This window comes from Oreochromis niloticus, linkage group LG14, assembly GCF_001858045.2.
Source record: "Oreochromis niloticus isolate F11D_XX linkage group LG14, O_niloticus_UMD_NMBU, whole genome shotgun sequence".
NCBI classification, from domain to species: Eukaryota; Metazoa; Chordata; class Actinopteri; order Cichliformes; family Cichlidae; genus Oreochromis; species Oreochromis niloticus.
In genome coordinates this window covers 16,652,664-16,670,439 of record NC_031979.2, presented here as the reverse complement: position 1 = coordinate 16,670,439, position 17,776 = coordinate 16,652,664, and the positions used below count along the sequence as shown (strand labels likewise).

General features: G+C 41.2%; 1 protein-coding gene across 2 annotated transcripts in view; it reads left to right on the top strand.

The window, feature by feature from the left end:
* Nucleotides 1-17,776, top strand: part of LOC109194374 (P2X purinoceptor 5) — a 77,741-nt gene that overhangs the window by 10,005 nt on the left and 49,960 nt on the right. For both annotated transcript variants that reach the window (XR_003213847.1, XM_019345307.2), the window contains exons 2-11: nt 10,032-10,182; nt 10,277-10,348; nt 11,603-11,678; nt 11,809-11,905; nt 12,257-12,337; nt 12,453-12,594; nt 13,340-13,476; nt 13,622-13,715; nt 13,976-14,041; nt 14,138-14,220. Coding sequence is in view for 1 of the 2 variants with exons in the window: in XM_019345307.2 (XP_019200852.1) it covers nt 10,032-10,182; nt 10,277-10,348; nt 11,603-11,678; nt 11,809-11,905; nt 12,257-12,337; nt 12,453-12,594; nt 13,340-13,476; nt 13,622-13,715; nt 13,976-14,041; nt 14,138-14,220 (999 nt within the window). In the remaining variant the exon portion in view is untranslated. The remainder of the gene's footprint in view (nt 1-10,031; nt 10,183-10,276; nt 10,349-11,602; nt 11,679-11,808; nt 11,906-12,256; nt 12,338-12,452; nt 12,595-13,339; nt 13,477-13,621; nt 13,716-13,975; nt 14,042-14,137; nt 14,221-17,776) is intronic.

Genomic DNA, 17,776 nt, shown 5'->3' with positions numbered 1-17,776 from the left:
CAGTCCAGGAGTTGAACTGGGTCAGATCAGGTGTCAGCGGGCTTGTGGAAATGTTGCCACAGAAGATGGTGTCGCGGATCTCTTCCTCCTGCATCGAGCTCACTGTGGGGGGCGTAGGCCAGCTAGCGGGAGGCTGATGGAGGAATGCTGGGCCATCTGTCCAGCGGTCTGGCTTAGTTAAATCCTTTAAGGATTTCCCACGTGTGAAGACAAAAAACAAACCAAAAACCAGCAATAAACAACTTAAACATAAAAAATCACAAAGAAAGAACAATACAGTATCCACATCTGAACCAAAGAGTAAAACAGTGAAATGTGGATTATTAAATATTAGGTCTCTCTCCTCCAAGTCTCTGTTAGTACATGACTTAATAATTGATCAACAAATCGATTTACTCTGCCTTACAGAAACCTGGTTGCAGCCGGATGAGTATGTTAGTTTAAATGAATCAACACCCCCGAGTCATTCTAACTACCAGAAATCTCGAAGCACAGGCCGAGGGGGCGGTGTGGCAGCAATTTTTCACACCAGCCTATTAATTAACGAAAGACCAAGACAGACTTTTAATTCATTTGAAAGCCTGATGCTTAACCTTGTCCACCCCAGCTGTAAAACTCAGAAACCAGTCTTACTTGTTATCATCTATCGTCCACCTGGGCCTTACACAGAGTTTCTCTCTGATTTCTCAGACTTTTTATCTGATTTAGTGCTCAGCTCAGATAAAATAATTATTGTGGGTGATTTTAACATCCATGTAGATGCTAAAAATGACAGCCTCAACATGGCATTTAATCTGTTATTAGACTCAATTGGCTTCTCTCAAAATGTAAAAGAACCCACCCACCACTTTAATCACACTCTAGATCTTGTTTTAACATATGGCATAGAAACTGAACATTTAACAGTGTTTCCTGAAAACCCTCTGCTGTCTGATCATTTCCTGATAACATTTACATTTACAATAATTGATTACACAGCAGTGGAGAGTAGACTTTATCAAAGTAGATGTCTTTCTGAAAGTGCTGTAACTAAGTTTAAGAATATAATCCACCCACTGTTATCATCTTCAATGCCCTGTACCAACATAGAGCAGAGCAGCTATCTGAACGCTACTCCAACAGAGGTCGATTATCTTGTTAATAATTTTACCTCCTCACTACGTACGACTCTGGATACTGTAGCTCCTGTGAAAACTAAGGCCTCAAATCCAAAGTCCCTGACTCCGTGGTATAATTCTCAAACACGTAGCCTAAAGCAGATAACTCGTAAGCTGGAGAGGAAATGGCGTGTCACAAATTTAGAGGATCATCATTTAGCCTGGAGAAATAGTTTGCTGCTTTATAAGAAAGCCCTCCGCAAAGCCAGAACATCTTACTATTCGTCACTGATTGAAGAAAATAAGAACAACCCCAGGTTTCTCTTCAGCACTGTAGCCAGGCTGACAAAAAGTCAGAGCTCTACTGAGCCAACCATCCCTTTAACGTTAACTAGTAATGACTTCATGAACTTCTTCACAAATAAAATTTTTATCATTAGAGAAAAAATTACCAATAATCATCCCACAGATGTAATATCATCTACAGCTACTCTTAGTACCATCAATGTTAAGTTAGATTCTTTTTCTCCAATTGATCTTTCTGAGTTAACTTCAATAATTAATTCCTCCAAACCATCAACGTGTCTTTTAGACCCCATTCCTACAAAACTGCTCAAAGAAGTCCTGCCATTAATTAATGCTTCAATCTTAAATATGATCAACCTATCTCTAATAATCGGCTATGTACCACAGGCCTTCAAGGTGGCTGTAGTTAAACCTTTACTCAAAAAGCCATCTCTAGACCCAGCTGTCTTAGCTAATTATAGGCCAATCTCCAACCTTCCTTTCATATCAAAAATCCTTGAAAGAGTAGTTGTCAAACAGCTAACTGATCATCTGCAGAGGAATGGCTTATTTGAAGCGTTTCAGTCAGGTTTCAGAGCTCAGCACAGCACAGAAACAGCTTTAGTGAAGGTTACAAATGATCTTCTTATGGCCTCTGACAGTGGACTCATCTCTGTGCTTGTCCTGCTAGACCTCAGTGCTGCATTCGATACTGTTGACCATAATATCCTATTAGAGCGATTAGAACATGCTGTAGGTATTACAGGTACTGCACTGCAGTGGTTTGTATCATATCTATCTAATAGACTCCAATTTGTACATGTAAATGGAGAGTCCTCTTCAGACACTAAGGTCAATTATGGTGTTCCACAGGGTTCAGTGCTAGGACCAATTCTATTTACATTATACATGCTTCCCCTAGGCAACATCATTAGAAGACATAGCATAAATTTTCACTGCTATGCAGATGACACGCAGCTCTATCTATCCATGAAGCCAGGTAACACACACCAATTAGTTAAACTGCAGGAATGTCTTAAAGACATAAAGACCTGGATGGCCGCTAACTTTCTGCTTCTTAATTCAGATAAAACTGAGGTTATTGTACTCGGCCCTGAAAATCTTAGAAATATGGTATCTAAGCAGATTCTTACTCTGGATGGCATTACCTTGGCCTCCAGTAACACTGTGAGAAACCTTGGAGTCATTTTTGACCAGGACATGTCCTTCAACGCACATATTAAACAAATATGTAAGACTGCTTTCTTCCATTTGCGCAACATCTCTAAAATTAGAAATATCCTGTCTCAGAGTGATGCTGAAAAACTAGTTCATGCATTTATTACTTCCAGGCTGGACTACTGTAATTCACTATTATCAGGATGTCCTAAAAACTCGCTGAAAAGCCTTCAGCTAATCCAAAATGCTGCAGCAAGAGTACTGACAGGGACTAGAAAGAGAGAGCATATTTCTCCTGTTTTGGCTTCCCTTCATTGGCTTCCTGTTAAATCCAGAATTGAATTCAAAATCCTGCTCCTCACATACAAGGTCTTAAATAATCAGGCCCCATCTTATCTTAATGACCTTGTAGTACCATATCACCCTATTAGAGCACTTCGCTCTTGCACTGCAGGCCTACTTGTTGTTCCTAGAGTATTTAAAAGTAGAATGGGAGGCAGAGCCTTCAGTTTTCAGGCCCCTCTTCTGTGGAACCAACTTCCAGTTTGGATTCGGGAGACAGACACTATCTCTACTTTCAAGATTAGGCTTAAAACTTTCCTTTTTGCTAAAGCATATAGTTAGGGCTGGACCAGGTGACCCTGAATCCTCCCTTAGTTATGCTGCAATAGACGTAGGCTGCCGGGGATTCCCATGATGCATTGAGTTTTTCCCTTCCAGTCACCTTTCTCACTCACTATGTGCTAATAGACCTCTCTGCATCGAATCATATCTGTTATTAATCTCTGTCTCTCTTCCACAGCATGTCTTTCATCCTGTTTTCCTTCTTTCACCCCAACCGGTCGCAGCAGATGGCCGCCCCTCCCTGAGCCTGGTTCTGCCGGAGGTTTCTTCCTGTTAAAAGGGAGTTTTTCCTTCCCACTGTCGCCAAAGTGCTTGCTCATAGGGGGTCATATGATTGTTGGGTTTTTCTCTGTATTTATTATTGTGCTATCTACTGTACAATATAAAGCGCCTTGAGGCGACTTTTGTTGTGATTTGGCGCTATATAAATAAAACTGAATTGAATTGAATTGAATTGATGTCATCGGCAGGGTTCTCTTCAGAGGGAACATATCTCCAGCTCTCAGCTCCAACAAGCTCTTGAATTTCTGCTATTCGAGTTCCCACAAACACTTTATACTGCTGGGATTCAGATCGGATCCAGTGAAGGACAGTGGTCGAATCAGTCCACAGAGTAGTTGTCTGTAATGGCAGGGTTAACTCGGTCTGCAGAACTTTGGCTAACTGTGCTCCTGCTAGGGCAGCACAAAGTTCCAGGCGAGGTATTGAGAGCTGCCTTTTGGGTGCCACACGGGATCGGGCCATCACAAATGCCACTTCAATTTCATTGCTGTCAGTCTCTACTCTCAGGTATGCAACCGCACCATAGGATCTCTCTGAGGCATCACAGAAGATGTGTAGGTTCACGGGGCTCCCAGCCGAGATACCAGGAGTGTAACACCTTGGCAAGCTGAGGTTTGGCAAGTATGGCAGCTCACTTTCCCATGCTAACCATACGGACAGGAGCTCATCAGCAATCGGCTCATCCCAACCCCTCTCTTTCTTCCAGAGTGCCTGAACCAGAACCGTGGCTCGCGTTGTAAAGGGAATGATATAACCTAATGGGTCATATTGGCTTGCCAGTACTCTGTAAACATATCTCAGGGTTGGTGCAGTACGTGGAATGGCACGGTGCTTGTATCCCAATGTGTCAGAGCTGCAGCGCCACAGGAGACCAAGGGAAGACTCTTGTGGTTCAGTCTTGTTAGTGGTCAGCCATAACTCACACTCAGTTGATTTGGCTTCAGTTGGTAGGTGAGAAATAACCTCAGGTGCGTTGCTAGCCCACTGCCTTATCTCAAATCCTCCACTGGCAAGGAGGGCTCTCATCTTGTCTATCAGGTTTTTTGCCTGAGTCTGAGACTGTAGCGACTGTAAGCAGTTATCCACATAGAATGCATGGAGCACAGAGTACAGTACCTCTTCATTGTCTTCGCTGTGATCCTTTACATGGCGCTGCAGGGCATATGTAGCACAGCATGGGCTACATGTGGTCCCGAAAGGAAGGACACGCCACTTGTACACGTCTGGGCTGCGCTCCCTCTCCCCATCTCGCCATAAGAAGCGTAGAAGTGGCTGGTCCTCAGGCAGAAGGCGCACCTGATGGAACATGCCGCGAATATCTCCACTGATAGCTACAGCATACTCTCTGAATCTCAACAGCACGCCAAGCAGTGTTGACCCAAGAACCGGGCCAGGAAGCAGGTTCTTGTTAAGAGAAGCTTGCTTGTAGTTAAAGGAGCAGTTGAAGACGATTCTGGGCTTGTTGTTGTGGTACACAATGTGGTGCGGGATAAACCATGATTCCGCAGAGCTGCTCACCTCATTCGTGCTGATCTTTACTACATAACCAGCTTTCTCCAACTTGTGAATTTCCTCATTGTAGACAGCAGCTTGATCTGGACTGTTACACAAACGTCGCTCTGTCGCTCTGAGGAGTGCCATCACTGCTGTGGGAGGTGCCCGAAGAACAGGTGCATTCTGTCTTTGCAACAGTGGAGTAGCATAGCGAGCCACTCCATCGACGGTGACCCGGATAGTCCCTTGCTCCAGTCGTTCTATGGCTGCTTTATCTTCGCCTGATCGCATCACCTCCTTGTTGGTGTGGAAGGGTAGGGTGTCCAGCTGCCAGAGTCTCTGGACATGTTGATGCAGCTCATCTGAGGAGGAGAGAGTGGACAAATGCAGACAGCTTCTCTCATCTGTTGGTTGCTGCAAAAAGCTTGCTGGTCCCTGAATCGCCCACCCCAGCATTGTGCACACAGCCACTGGGCCACCAACTGGACTGGTACGCACAGGCTGGGTAGGTATTATCAGGTGGGGGTTATCAGAACCGATAAGTAGCAGGGGCTGGACTTTGTCGAAGGACTGCATGGATAAGCTTCTCAAGTGTTTGTATCGTTGTGTCAGGAGGTCGGCAGCACGTGATTGCTCTGCCAGAGTTACTTCGGCTGCTGTAAAAGCCTGGTGAATGTCATATTTCACTCTTCGGTTTGTCATACCTGACACCTGAAAGGATACAGTGGCTCCCTTCAGCTGTACGATTTCTTGTCGAATTGTCCTGAGGGACAGAATCTCTTCTGTTCCCACAAGGCCAAGGTGATGGACGGCAGCAGGTAGTATGATTGTTCTTTCAGAGCCATCATCCAGGACAGCATATGTGTCCAGTGTTTTCTCCCCATTTTGCAACCGCACTGGGACAACCTTTAGCATTACTCGCCCTGAATGGCTGACTTGGTCCAAGAAAACCATGTTGGAGGACGTATTTACGGTCAGGATGCTCTCTGCAGCAGCAACATCATGTAGTATGAGCAGATGTTGTTCTCCACATGTTGCACAGGGCTTCTTCAGAGTGCAGTTTTCTGGGAAATGTCCTCTCCCACATTTCCAACATCATTTTTTCTCTTTTATCCAGGTAGCCCTGGCAGTACAGGTGAGCGTGGCAAAGTCAGCACAGGCATTGAGGTAGTGCTCCTGGTTATTACAATAAGGACAGAAGGGCTTGAAACGATCTCTCTTCTTCAGGTGTGGTACAGTGGCAGGGCTCGGAGAAGGATTAGCGGGCTTCGATCCCTGCTGACTCCCAAGCAGAATAGTAGCAGGTTTGACCCTCTGTTGTCTCACTGCTTTCCGGTCCTTGTACTCAGTATGTGCTGGTATAGCTGGGAAGGGGCTTGTGATTTGGCGAGACACTTGCAGAGTCTGGGCCTTCCTTTCCAGCCACTCAGCTAGATCAGGGAGAGTGTATGTACGGTCACTGCCACTTTGGATAATTCCTCGGTTAAAGCAATGTTCAGCAAATGCATCTCGATAATTAGTGGGGAGTTTGGTGAGTAGAGTGTCCACATGAGACCCACACTTCAACTCTGACGATGAGGGGCCCTCCATTGTACTGAGCATCCCCACTAGAGTTCCAACTGCTGTAGCAAAGTCCTCAAATGCTTGATAATCTCCGGCCCTGACTGGAGGGGCATTCAGAATGGCCTTCAGTTCTCCCTGCACTAGCTGCCTTGGCTGTCCGTACCTCTGTGTGAGCGCTTGCATGGCACTTGTGTATGGGGTCTGACTGTTGACATACCTCTTTGCCACTTGAAGTGCAGATGGGAATGTGAGATGGTCAAGCAGGATCTGATACTTATAGTCTTCACTTAAATGCTTGTGTGGGCCAAGTAAGCTGTCCAGACCCTTTTTGAGCATAAGAAAATCACTCTCTTTCCCTGAGCTGAATACAGTCAGTTTGGGTTTAGGAATGCCAAATGATGAAGCAATCGCCATCTCCATCATACTTGGCTGATGTGAGCTGTCTACTGGGTGAGGTGTTGGATAGTAGGGCTGACCACGGGGTGGTCTAGGATAATGCACAGGTGGATATGGCAGTGGAGCAGACTGCCAGGCCCTGGGAAGTGCATCATACTGCTGCTCTGGCGGGACATGCTCAGGCTGTAAAGGCGTGGTAGGGGACACTGGCTGAGGCACGTGTGGTTCTGGCTGCGGTGTGATAGGGACACTGGCTGAGGCATCATTAGAGAAGCAGGAGGTGGTGCGAAGGGCAATGCAGGCTGTGTTAGAGCAGGGGGTACAGGCTGCGTTGGCAACGGCGGCGAGCAGGCTGTAGGAGCTGTGGATGCGGGGGCCGGTACAGGCATGACTTCTGAAGCAGGTCGTGGGTCTGATGCAGCAGTGTCAACCTGCACTTGAGGAGCAGGGGCTTGTGTTGGAGCGTGCAGAACCTGGTGCTGAATGTTAGGTGCAGCTCTTGGACTGGGAGGCCGAACAGGGTAACCCAGTTCTAGATGGGGGAGGCTACTGTAATGTGGCTGAAATGCTGCATAGTGGTATGAAGGATAAGGCAGATGGGCACTCAGTGGATACGAAGGCAATCTGACCCTGTCCATTTCCACTTCAAGTTCTTTCATCTGCTGGCTTATCGTTTGCCAACGTGCTTCCAGCCGCTGCCATCTTTCCTCTGGACTTGCCGTACCATAATGACCAGCTGCAGGGTAGTTAGGGGAACTGCCAGGGCTGAGTGGTGATGCTGGTCTTACTGTGGTACTATAAAGACGGTGAGCTGGGTAGGTGAGTTCGAAGTCCTCCAGATGTCCTGGAATGCGTCGCACCCTGCTGGGACGGGGACTCAGTGCAGGCTGGTCGTCGTTAAACTCTCTGGGTGTAGCCATAGTGCAGCTGGTATACCATCCGGCTCGAAGGACCACTTGTAGAATATATATACGGGAAGGGCGGTGTATACGAGTCTGGCCTAAGTCTTCGGTCAGAAAGACTGCAGCAGTCCAGGAGTTTTTAGTTCACTGTCTTTAATGAAACTTCACAGAAGAACTGGTTACAGCAGGGCTTGCCATGATAAATCCAACTGTGGTACAGCCAGATATGCACTTATAATTGTGGCAGATGCAGTATTGGTGACTATAAGCATGGTTTTCTGGAAACAGAAACAGGCAATACTATAATTAGCAGGGTCAAAGATAACTAAGCAACAATCAGAACACATCATCTACTCAGACACAGCAATATTTTACAATGTCCACAAGGGGTCACCGTAAGACCAGAAGTTGGCTAAATGGCACATATATTCCCAGTTGCTAGTACCAAGGCAAGAATGTGGCAAGCTAACAACAGCTAAACTAAGAAATAAATAACAGAAAAATCCTTTAACCGCGGGATGTAATCGTTGGAGGAGATTCTGGCCACTGGTATTAACTTAGTGCAAATTAACGAAATAATTAAATAAACCTACTAACGTGATATCAGTGTACCGAGGCATAACTTTAGCTTTAACATGCACAAACAACTATAACTATTATCGTACCAGTTAACCTGTCAAAGGTAATAACACTTACAGTTTCATTAACGCACACGGAATCACACAAACTGCGTTACAACTGCCATGCTCTGTCGCTGCGCTTTTCGTCTCTCACTCCCACTCTCCCTCTGCGTGATGTGCACATGATCAATGATGCGCTCATTTGGGTGCGCTTGATTCTTGCCTCTAGCCATCCTGAGGCCGAGTCAGCAGGGAATTTGCACAGACTGGGACCAGAAGACTAAATCATGGAGGATGTGAGAAGGCAAAGCAAAACTAAATCACGAAGCACAAGGGACAATTAACTATCAAAATAAAGCAGAAAGTGAGAAGCGATAACTAAACTACACCAGCTTCATTGCCTTGGAGAACACCTACAATCTCAGAGCCAGTAGTTGGTTGTCGTTTAAAGTGCCCCTGTGTGAGCACAGGGTCAGGAAATTTAATTCTGTCTTATTTCAGCCCGTGGTCTTGGAATGATCTGCGGCTCAAGTTGAGATTGGAATCTTTTATCCATTTATCTAGTTTCAAACAAAAACTGGGAGAGGTTTTAGTCACCAAATGTACCTCTAAAATTGAAATGGGTGGACTTTGAAATCGTTTTAAATGTTGTAATGAATTTTATGTATTTTATTGTTTCATATTTTTTGGTAAATGTCAATAATTTTATACATTGTTGCACTGGTATATAAATTGGCTTGCTTTGTACTTTGCACACTGTGCTGCTTCTCATCTTGGCCAGGACATCCTTGTAAAAGAGAATTTCTAATCTCATCTGATATTTTTTTGTTGATTAAATAACAATTAAACAAAAGAAACCCAGATACACAAATGAATTTAATACAGGAGAACTGACACAAGATGATTGACCAGGATGAATAAAACTCTTGTGCAACCGAGAACCAAGAAGTAAATACAGTAAGGAAAAATATATAAAGTAAATATAAACACTATAAGCAAACCAAGAATTTGATTTTTTTTTTTTTTTTAATTAAAAGTCCAAAACTTCATAAACAGAACAACCAAGGATCATGACATGTATAGTGTCTAGAGGTGTGGGCTATGTGCATGAAGTCTAATGGTTGTGTGGATTTGCCGGGTGGCTTAGCAATACATGAAAATGTCGGTGAGAGCTTGCACAGGTACATTGGTGTGCTCCCTGTGGTGATCTAAACTGCTGTTTCATCAGCCTCAAACACACAGGTGTCCTCTGAACGTTCTCATTGTCTCACAGCACGTCCTCTGAGAACCACTGGTCCCACATTCAATAAACCCAAATGCTACTTGAGGTTAGTATTTGTAAGCTTTAAGTTTAAGCTCCCATCTGCTAAATAAAGTATTTTATTCTGTCTGTGGGAACAATGTTGTGTGGACTAAACAGCCCACCACTTTGGGACCCCTGACTAGCAGTATCACCCCTCACTGCATACTGTATGTCACAAAAGACAGCTGAAAAGGGCAAAAGAATATAAAATATTTGCATAAGGTTTGCACTAAAACTTTTGTCAAAGCTCTGCAAGAACACTGGGGATTTCTGCTTTGATTTAAAGGTGGGTTTTCATAGTCAAGCAAGGCTACCAGGAGATAGATGATGCCATCCAGAGTTCTGTCATAACTAAAGTGAAGGGAACTGCGGTGACCAACACCAGTGAATCTGGTCTGCTTGTGTGGGGACCTGAGGAGTATGTCATCCCCCCACAGGTGAGAACACTTTTAATATTTCAAACTAGATTAAAGCCATGCACTGCTGATGAGACTTTGACATCTTGTCTGTTATTTTCTTTTTGTCATTCAGGGTGAAGATGTTCTGTTTGTTGTAACCAGCTTCTTAGAGACACCAAACCAGAAGATGGGTTACTGTGCTGAGGTGAGAACATTTTGTTTTCACTTTAAATCACTGACTGGGCATAATAGACCACAGTGGTGGTATTTCTAACTTTAACTATATGAAACGGCACGCTAAGAGGTGTTTTCATTGTTTTCGGATTTGATGAATGGCAGCGGTGATGATCAGGTCGTTGTCTCAGTTGTAGTTGCAGGTCATTTGACAGACTCTGGCCCAAAGAAACATTTGCCATCAAATAAAACAATTCTTCTAAACGTGCCCTTGTTTTACTGACAACGGAAATATTGCCTCTCCTGTTGATTTCACTTTCACTTTAACCTTTCACCTGCCAGCCCAATTTTTCTAGCATGCACCACACCACAGACAGTTTCCTCTTGCAAGTACGGGTCAGATAGAGTGTGTCATACTGTGTTGCAAGTAAATGATGTTAACTGTAAAGAGGGTGTCCACTATTTATTTAGGGATTTGTTTCATTTTGTCTGTTACTTACAGGGAAAAACCTCAAAACTCTCAATAAGTGATTACATGAGATAAGTAACATCATAAAGTAAAGAATGATATTTTATGAAACTACTTTATCACTCTGCATGTGAATATAACAGACTGTGGAGGCTTCCTCCAGTCCTTCATGGCCCACCTGACAACAGCGTGATGTGTTTAAACGTATGCACATTGGTTTGTGGCTGACCTGTAATTCCTCTCCTGCATGGTAACATTTTGCTTGCACGGTAGCAGAGAAGTGTTTTCCTCACACCTCTTAACCCATTTTGTCACCTCCATCATCATCATCATATGAGTGTGTTTGTGTGTGTGTGTCACTATTCATGATTTATTTTAGCTCACAATATACAGTATGTAAACCCCAAAGACTCTCTTGGTTGCCTGAATGATAGTCATTGGCTAAAAAGAGCCAAACAAACAGCCATAAAAATCTGCTCTTATCTCACGCTTGCAGGGGAGCCTTTTGGTATCATGCAGCATGTGCCATTTTTAACGGTCAAGTTCTAGTAAAATAGAAATTTTCTAATCTATCATAAAAAAAGCACAGACATGCATCCATTTAACACCCTTAACTTCATTTGACTTTCATTTTCACCATGTTGCTAGAATACAGAAATCTTCTATTTTATATTAAGATATTCTTGGATACTAACAAGTTCTGACTGCTTTAAATATACTGAAATTGACTTTTTGTGTTATATTTGTAAATTCCGACTTTGTATCTCTTATTTTTGACTTACATTTACATTTTTATTTATCATTTTTTGTTCTCAGAGCTACAAAGTGGCTAATGCTCGCTGCAGTGTTAACAAGGACTGTAAAAAGGGAAAGATGGTGGAGTCTGGTCATGGTGAGAAAGAAACATCCTAATATTAAATCAGTATTGTGAAACATGTCTGAATCTGAAACTCAAATGCATCATCTTTTCACATGATCATCTAGATGTTATTAAACTGTCTTTTTGTGTCTGTTGTCTAAAGGAGTCATGAGCGGCAAATGCATAAGAAATAATGAAAACTCCAATGGGACCTGTGAAATCTTTGGCTGGTGTCCTACTGAAAAAGACATCAAACCACAGTGAGGACAATGACCGATCCTCCTTTCTCTCTGCACTAACATGCACAAACATTCAGGCAAATCATGTGTAGTTGTCATTTATCAGGTCAGCACAGCAGGTTTGGCACTAAATCTAAACTGAGGATGTCCTACACTGAGACACTCAGGTTCATGACCCAGTCTTATAATAGTATTGTATCAGCTCACATGAAACAGCACTGGATCATAGATGGGTTCATTTTCCACTCAGCAATTCAATCACAATCCCTCTATATCTGCTACACGAAGGTTTGACTTTTTGATTTGTTTTAATTGTTTTCTTATACATTTATTCACAAAAATTTATATTTACTTAACATTTTGTTTTCACAGAAAGCCTTTGCTCAAAAATGCTGAAAACTTCACCATCTACGTCAAGAATTTCATCCAGTTTCCTAAATTCTCATTTTCAAAGTAAGTCCTCTTTAACATTTACAACAACATCTCCTTGTACTTTTTGACTAGCTGGAAATTGCTGTGTGCAATAAGCAGTTCACATCGATAAATATGTGTTTTTCTTAACTCTGAGGTCCAACATCCTCGAAACAACTGATCAATCCTACTTGAAGAAATGCAGATATGATAAGAAACAATACCCCTACTGCCCCATCTTTCGCCTGGGAGACATTACGAGAAGAGCTGGATGCAACTTCCAGGACATGGCCACACTTGTTAGTATTACATTGTATTTTTCACAGAGTTTATACCCCAAAATAATTATGATGACTGAATCCATGACTTAAAGGGTTTTTTTTAGTTACTGTTATTAATCATGACCTTTGCTCATTGTTCTTGGGAGAAATTGTGAGACGACAGTCCCACTGAACAAAGTTTCTCATGTTTCCTACTTCATTAGGTACAAATGTTCAACTGACCGTTAACACAAATATCTAATCTGTCAATCACAATGCACCAAGTCAATGCATTTAGGAATTAAGACATGATCAAGATTACTTTCTGCAGTTTTATTCCTTTATAGCCACAGTGTACCCATCTTCTGATAGCTTCTTCCAGCAGGATAAAGCACCATGTCACAAAAGTGTGACAAAACCTGATCTCAAACTGTTTTTGAACATGACAATGAGTTCACTTAACTATGGCCTCCAGTCACAAGAGCTAACAGAGAACCTGTGGAATATGGTGAGATGACAACAGTGTGGTTCTATCATGTCATGTGGACCAAACTCTCTGTGGAATATTCAGTGCCATGAAGAATTAGTTCTTCATGTCCTGAAGGATTAAAGGGGTCTGATCTGGTACTAGCAGGATGTAACTAATGTTTAACAAATATTTTCTATACAGTTGAGTATGAACACAGGTAAAACACCACTAGTGGAATGCATACAGGTACACAAATGTGAATAAATGTATAAAAATAAAAATCTTAGAATAAACATGTTTTGGCTGTTTTTTTAGGGTGGTCCTATTGGCATTGTGATACAGTGGGACTGTGACCTTGACAAAGGTACCTCTCACTGTAATCCAGAGTACCAGTTCACTCGCCTGGATGCCACTGTCTCCAACAAGAGCATCGCAGCAGGATTTAACTTCAGGTGAGGCTCACTGCAGAGCATCTTTGTTGGTATGTTGCACAGACACGTAAACGTCTTTACAACTTATCAAAGGAGTAAAGAACCATAACCATTCTCAATTATCTAAAGGTTATTTTTGTTTATATTCTCTTTTCTTCTCTAACAGACATGCAAGATACTTTAAAAATGCTGCTGGTGAAAGCTATCGATCTCTATACAAAGTTTATGGCATACGATTTCATATCCTGGTACATGGGAAGGTATGTAAAAGGCATCAGAGACAGAATGAATGCACAAACTGTGCCAATGCATTACAGTAAGATAATTTATGTAATAAAGGCAATACATATAACACCACAAATACCATTATTATTATTAGTAGTAGTATCCTATCTTCTTAGGAGAGGGGTTATTAGGAATGATTTGAAAAGAGCTCTGCAGTCTTTGGTCTTTGAACAAAAATAAATTGTAATAAACTCACATTTAAAAACATCTCTTGGGTTTCTGATCTCCTCCACAGGCTGGAAAGTTTGCCATTGTCCCCTTGGTCATCAATATTGGTTCAGGACTGGCTGTGATGGGAGCTGTGAGTATCATTAATAATTAAATCAACATGTTATTAAATGAATTGAACAGCATTTTTTTAATATATCACAGAATTGAATAAAATTCTTTTCAACAGGGAACCTTCTTCTGCGACATTGTCCTCCTCTATTTAACTACGGGGAGGAAGTCTTACAAAGACAAGAAGTTTGAAGTCTTAAAGTATGAAAAGCAACACACGAGTACAGATGTAGACATTTCTTAAGTTTTTTTTCCATATTGAAAGGACCACAGTATGTGTGTATAAACAATAATGAGCTAGGATAACTTCACTTTAGATTTTTTAAAATAAATATATTTAATGATATACAATTTGAATAATTTGATTGATTTAATAATTGAGTCCAATAACATATGCTATTTAAAATCAATACATAACCTTGTGTTTTGGGGTTAATTAAAAGCTATTATGGTCCTCACAGGACATAAAACATGCTTAACCTTAAACATTTCCAGGAGTTATACTGAGCCAAACAACACTGATAATCACTTTATTACAACTTCCCAGTTTCATTTGTAGTGAGGTGTTTCCATAGTGGCTTATTACTTGTTGTTAATAAAAAGTTCATCCACTGTTTTCGTCTGAAAACGCTCTGCGTCCACACTATTGTTTTCAGTCGTTTTCACAGAGTTGTGCGCCCACATTGAAAGGGCCGAAAACACTTACGTTCCAGTACTGCACATGCATGAAACACAAGACAATTCCTGCAAGATAGCTGAGTCATGGTTCTTAATATGGTACTTTGAGGCCTTTAAGATATGATTGGGGCCTGATTCGTCAAGATTTTAGAAGTGAGAAGGATTTTAAATACAATGCTGGATTCACCAGGGAGTCAATGAAAAAAACTTTTCTCTTTTTCTTGTCCCTGTCAGCGCTCTTGTGCCACTGTTTTGAATTAATAGTCCAGCCTACAAAAAAATGCAAGCAAGAACTATGTTTTCAGCATCACTCCTATATAGCAAAGTTTCCGTTTAAGAGATACTGTGTAGATGAAAGAAAGCAGTCCTACATTTTTATTTAAATTGCCTAATGATGTATAAGCATGTATAATGTAAAAAGTACTGATACAAGCACAGACCCCTGTGGAACTCCATGACTGTGTGATGAATAGTAGAATGTCCAAGCATCACGAAGGGCTTTTGTTTTAATAGAGCAACAAACAATTTGCAGTGAGCATGTACCACTATAACCAACCAGTTCAACCTCTGTGGGACCAAAGTTTAGGTGCCTGCTTTGTGTTGTGTTCGCACATCCCACTGAAGATCATAACAAAGAAGGAAGCACTTCTTTAAATTTGATTACATCACTTCAGAAAGACATCTAGTGTTTTCCAGTGCTGTGCTGTGTTCTGTGAGACAACATAAGAGTTTGGTGAAATACTGTTAAATGTTCATTGAATGTTTTAGTTTAAGCACCGTGAAGCAGCTGTTGTTCTGTTTTGGTATTATATTAGTAAAACTGAATTTATTTCAACTGAACTGAATGTAAGTGAATTGAACAAGAGCTTCAGAGAACAAATCCCCACAGAAAGGAAGTGGTCATACGAAAACTTTGGTAATTTATGACCTTTCTGTTACATCACGCTGGCGCTGGGCTGGTTTTATTATAAAATGCTACATCAGCCTGTTGTTATAACAACACACCGATGTCTGACCTTTAACCTATTACCTTGAAACAATATATACTATAATTTTTCTGGGTCAACTTTGACCTTGGGCACTAACAATGAAGGTCAAGATCAAATGCTTAGCCAACCTAGCTACACATGAAGTTTGAAGAAAAACTGTTTGTAATATAATATTTGATCTGAACTGAGCAAAAAAAAAAGTCTTCAGAACAGTTGGTCTGTTTATGCTTGATTTTCAATGTTAAGTATTGGACATCTCATGTATGAAATGGGCATTCAGTGTCATTTTATCACAGTATTGTTTTTCATACTTTATGTGATTTTGAAAAACTTCAAATAAAGATGTTGATAAGAAATTATGTGTTGTTTCTATCATACCTTTTAGTTGCTTCCTGGGTGTGATCTTTTGTGCCGCTCCTATGTACACATCTACACACAGTGAAGACACTTGCACAGATGCTGTGTGACAGTTGATCAGTTCTTGTTTATATTGTGTAAATATTGCAGCACAGCCAGCGTGAAATTCCTTCCTTTTTTTTCTCAGATAGGGGATTTAGTCAGCCAGCTGTAGGTTAATATAGTTTGTTCATTCATGGTGACATTATGAAATAATCAGATTTTACAAAGAACTTTCTGCTGAACAAATAATTTTAAACATTAGCTGTGGAAGTGCATTTTTAATGTATACTTCATATAGATGAATGATACATTAATATATGTGTGTGTTATTTTAATTTAGAAAATTACAATGATTTGATCTGAATTTGTATTTCTATTTTTCTTTATAATTTAAAACATTGTGGATATAATATAAATAATGTAAATAGTATTACAACTACTAAACCTTCTCATGTTAACATAACTATGTTTACGTAATTGTCAGAGTAACAATATTAAATACTTTGTCAATATTAAAAGCAAGACTGTAATAACACAAACACAACATTAAGGTTTTTGGCCCCAAGCTCAAACTGACTGAGACATAATTTCTCTGGTTGAATTAGTGGAAAACACTAGTTTGCACCTCCTCAGTGTTGCCTACAGATGGCACCAAAGGACAGCTTCACAACTGTAGCTTGCACAGTATCTCTGTGAAGGTTCTCAGTCATCCAGGTCATCGTAGTCTAAGAAGCTTCAAGAAGTCCAGACGCTTTTCTTTCCAAGCACCTTAAATCTTGCACAGTATTGGTCTAATTGGTCTGGTAAATCTCTTTCAAAAGAATACTGGAAAGCACTGTATAGGAGACTAATAAAGCAAGACTTTAATTTAATAATAAAAGAACTCTACCTCCCGAACTAACACAAATATTAAATCAAAGAATAGCAGCAGGGCGTGCTTGCACTGAGAAGCCAGATTGTAAGGAGCCGAGATGTCATCCAAAGACCAGGAGGTGCCACCAGGAGCCATTTAACAGAGAACACCTTAAGATTATTAACAGGAACTAGAAACAGAGAGCATATCTGTCCTATATTGGCTTCTCTTCACTGACTCCCTGTTAAATCCTGAATCAAATTTAAAATCCTTCTCATCACATCCAAGGGCCTTGAATAACCAGACCCCATCTTATCCTAATTCCTAAGTACCATATCACCCGATTAGAGCATTTTGCTCTCAGACTGCAGGCTTACTTGTGGTTCCAAGACTATTTAAAAGTAAAATGGGAGGCACAACCTTTAGCTTCCAGGCCCCTCTTCTGTGGAACCAGATCCCAACTCGGATTAGGGAGACCGACTCCTTCTCTAATTTTAAGATTAGGCTTAAAACTTTCCTTTTTGATCAACTATACAGCTAGGGCTTGATGCTGTTATTTTTAGATCGATGCATGGATGTCATGATGTGATCACTCCACTTGTGAGTGGAGTTGTGGAGCTTTTTAATCAAACTCTTATATTATCTGATACACAATTCTGTGCTAATTTAATAATGTGATAAAAACTTAAATCTCTACATATTCTCTGTGCTGACAATGGCAACATGACAATCATGACACAAACCTTTGCACGTGTGTATTTGAGGTAAAACATCTAAGACCAATAAAAGACTTACAAAACAGAGAAGTCTGCTTTGTAAGTCCACAAAGACACAAAAA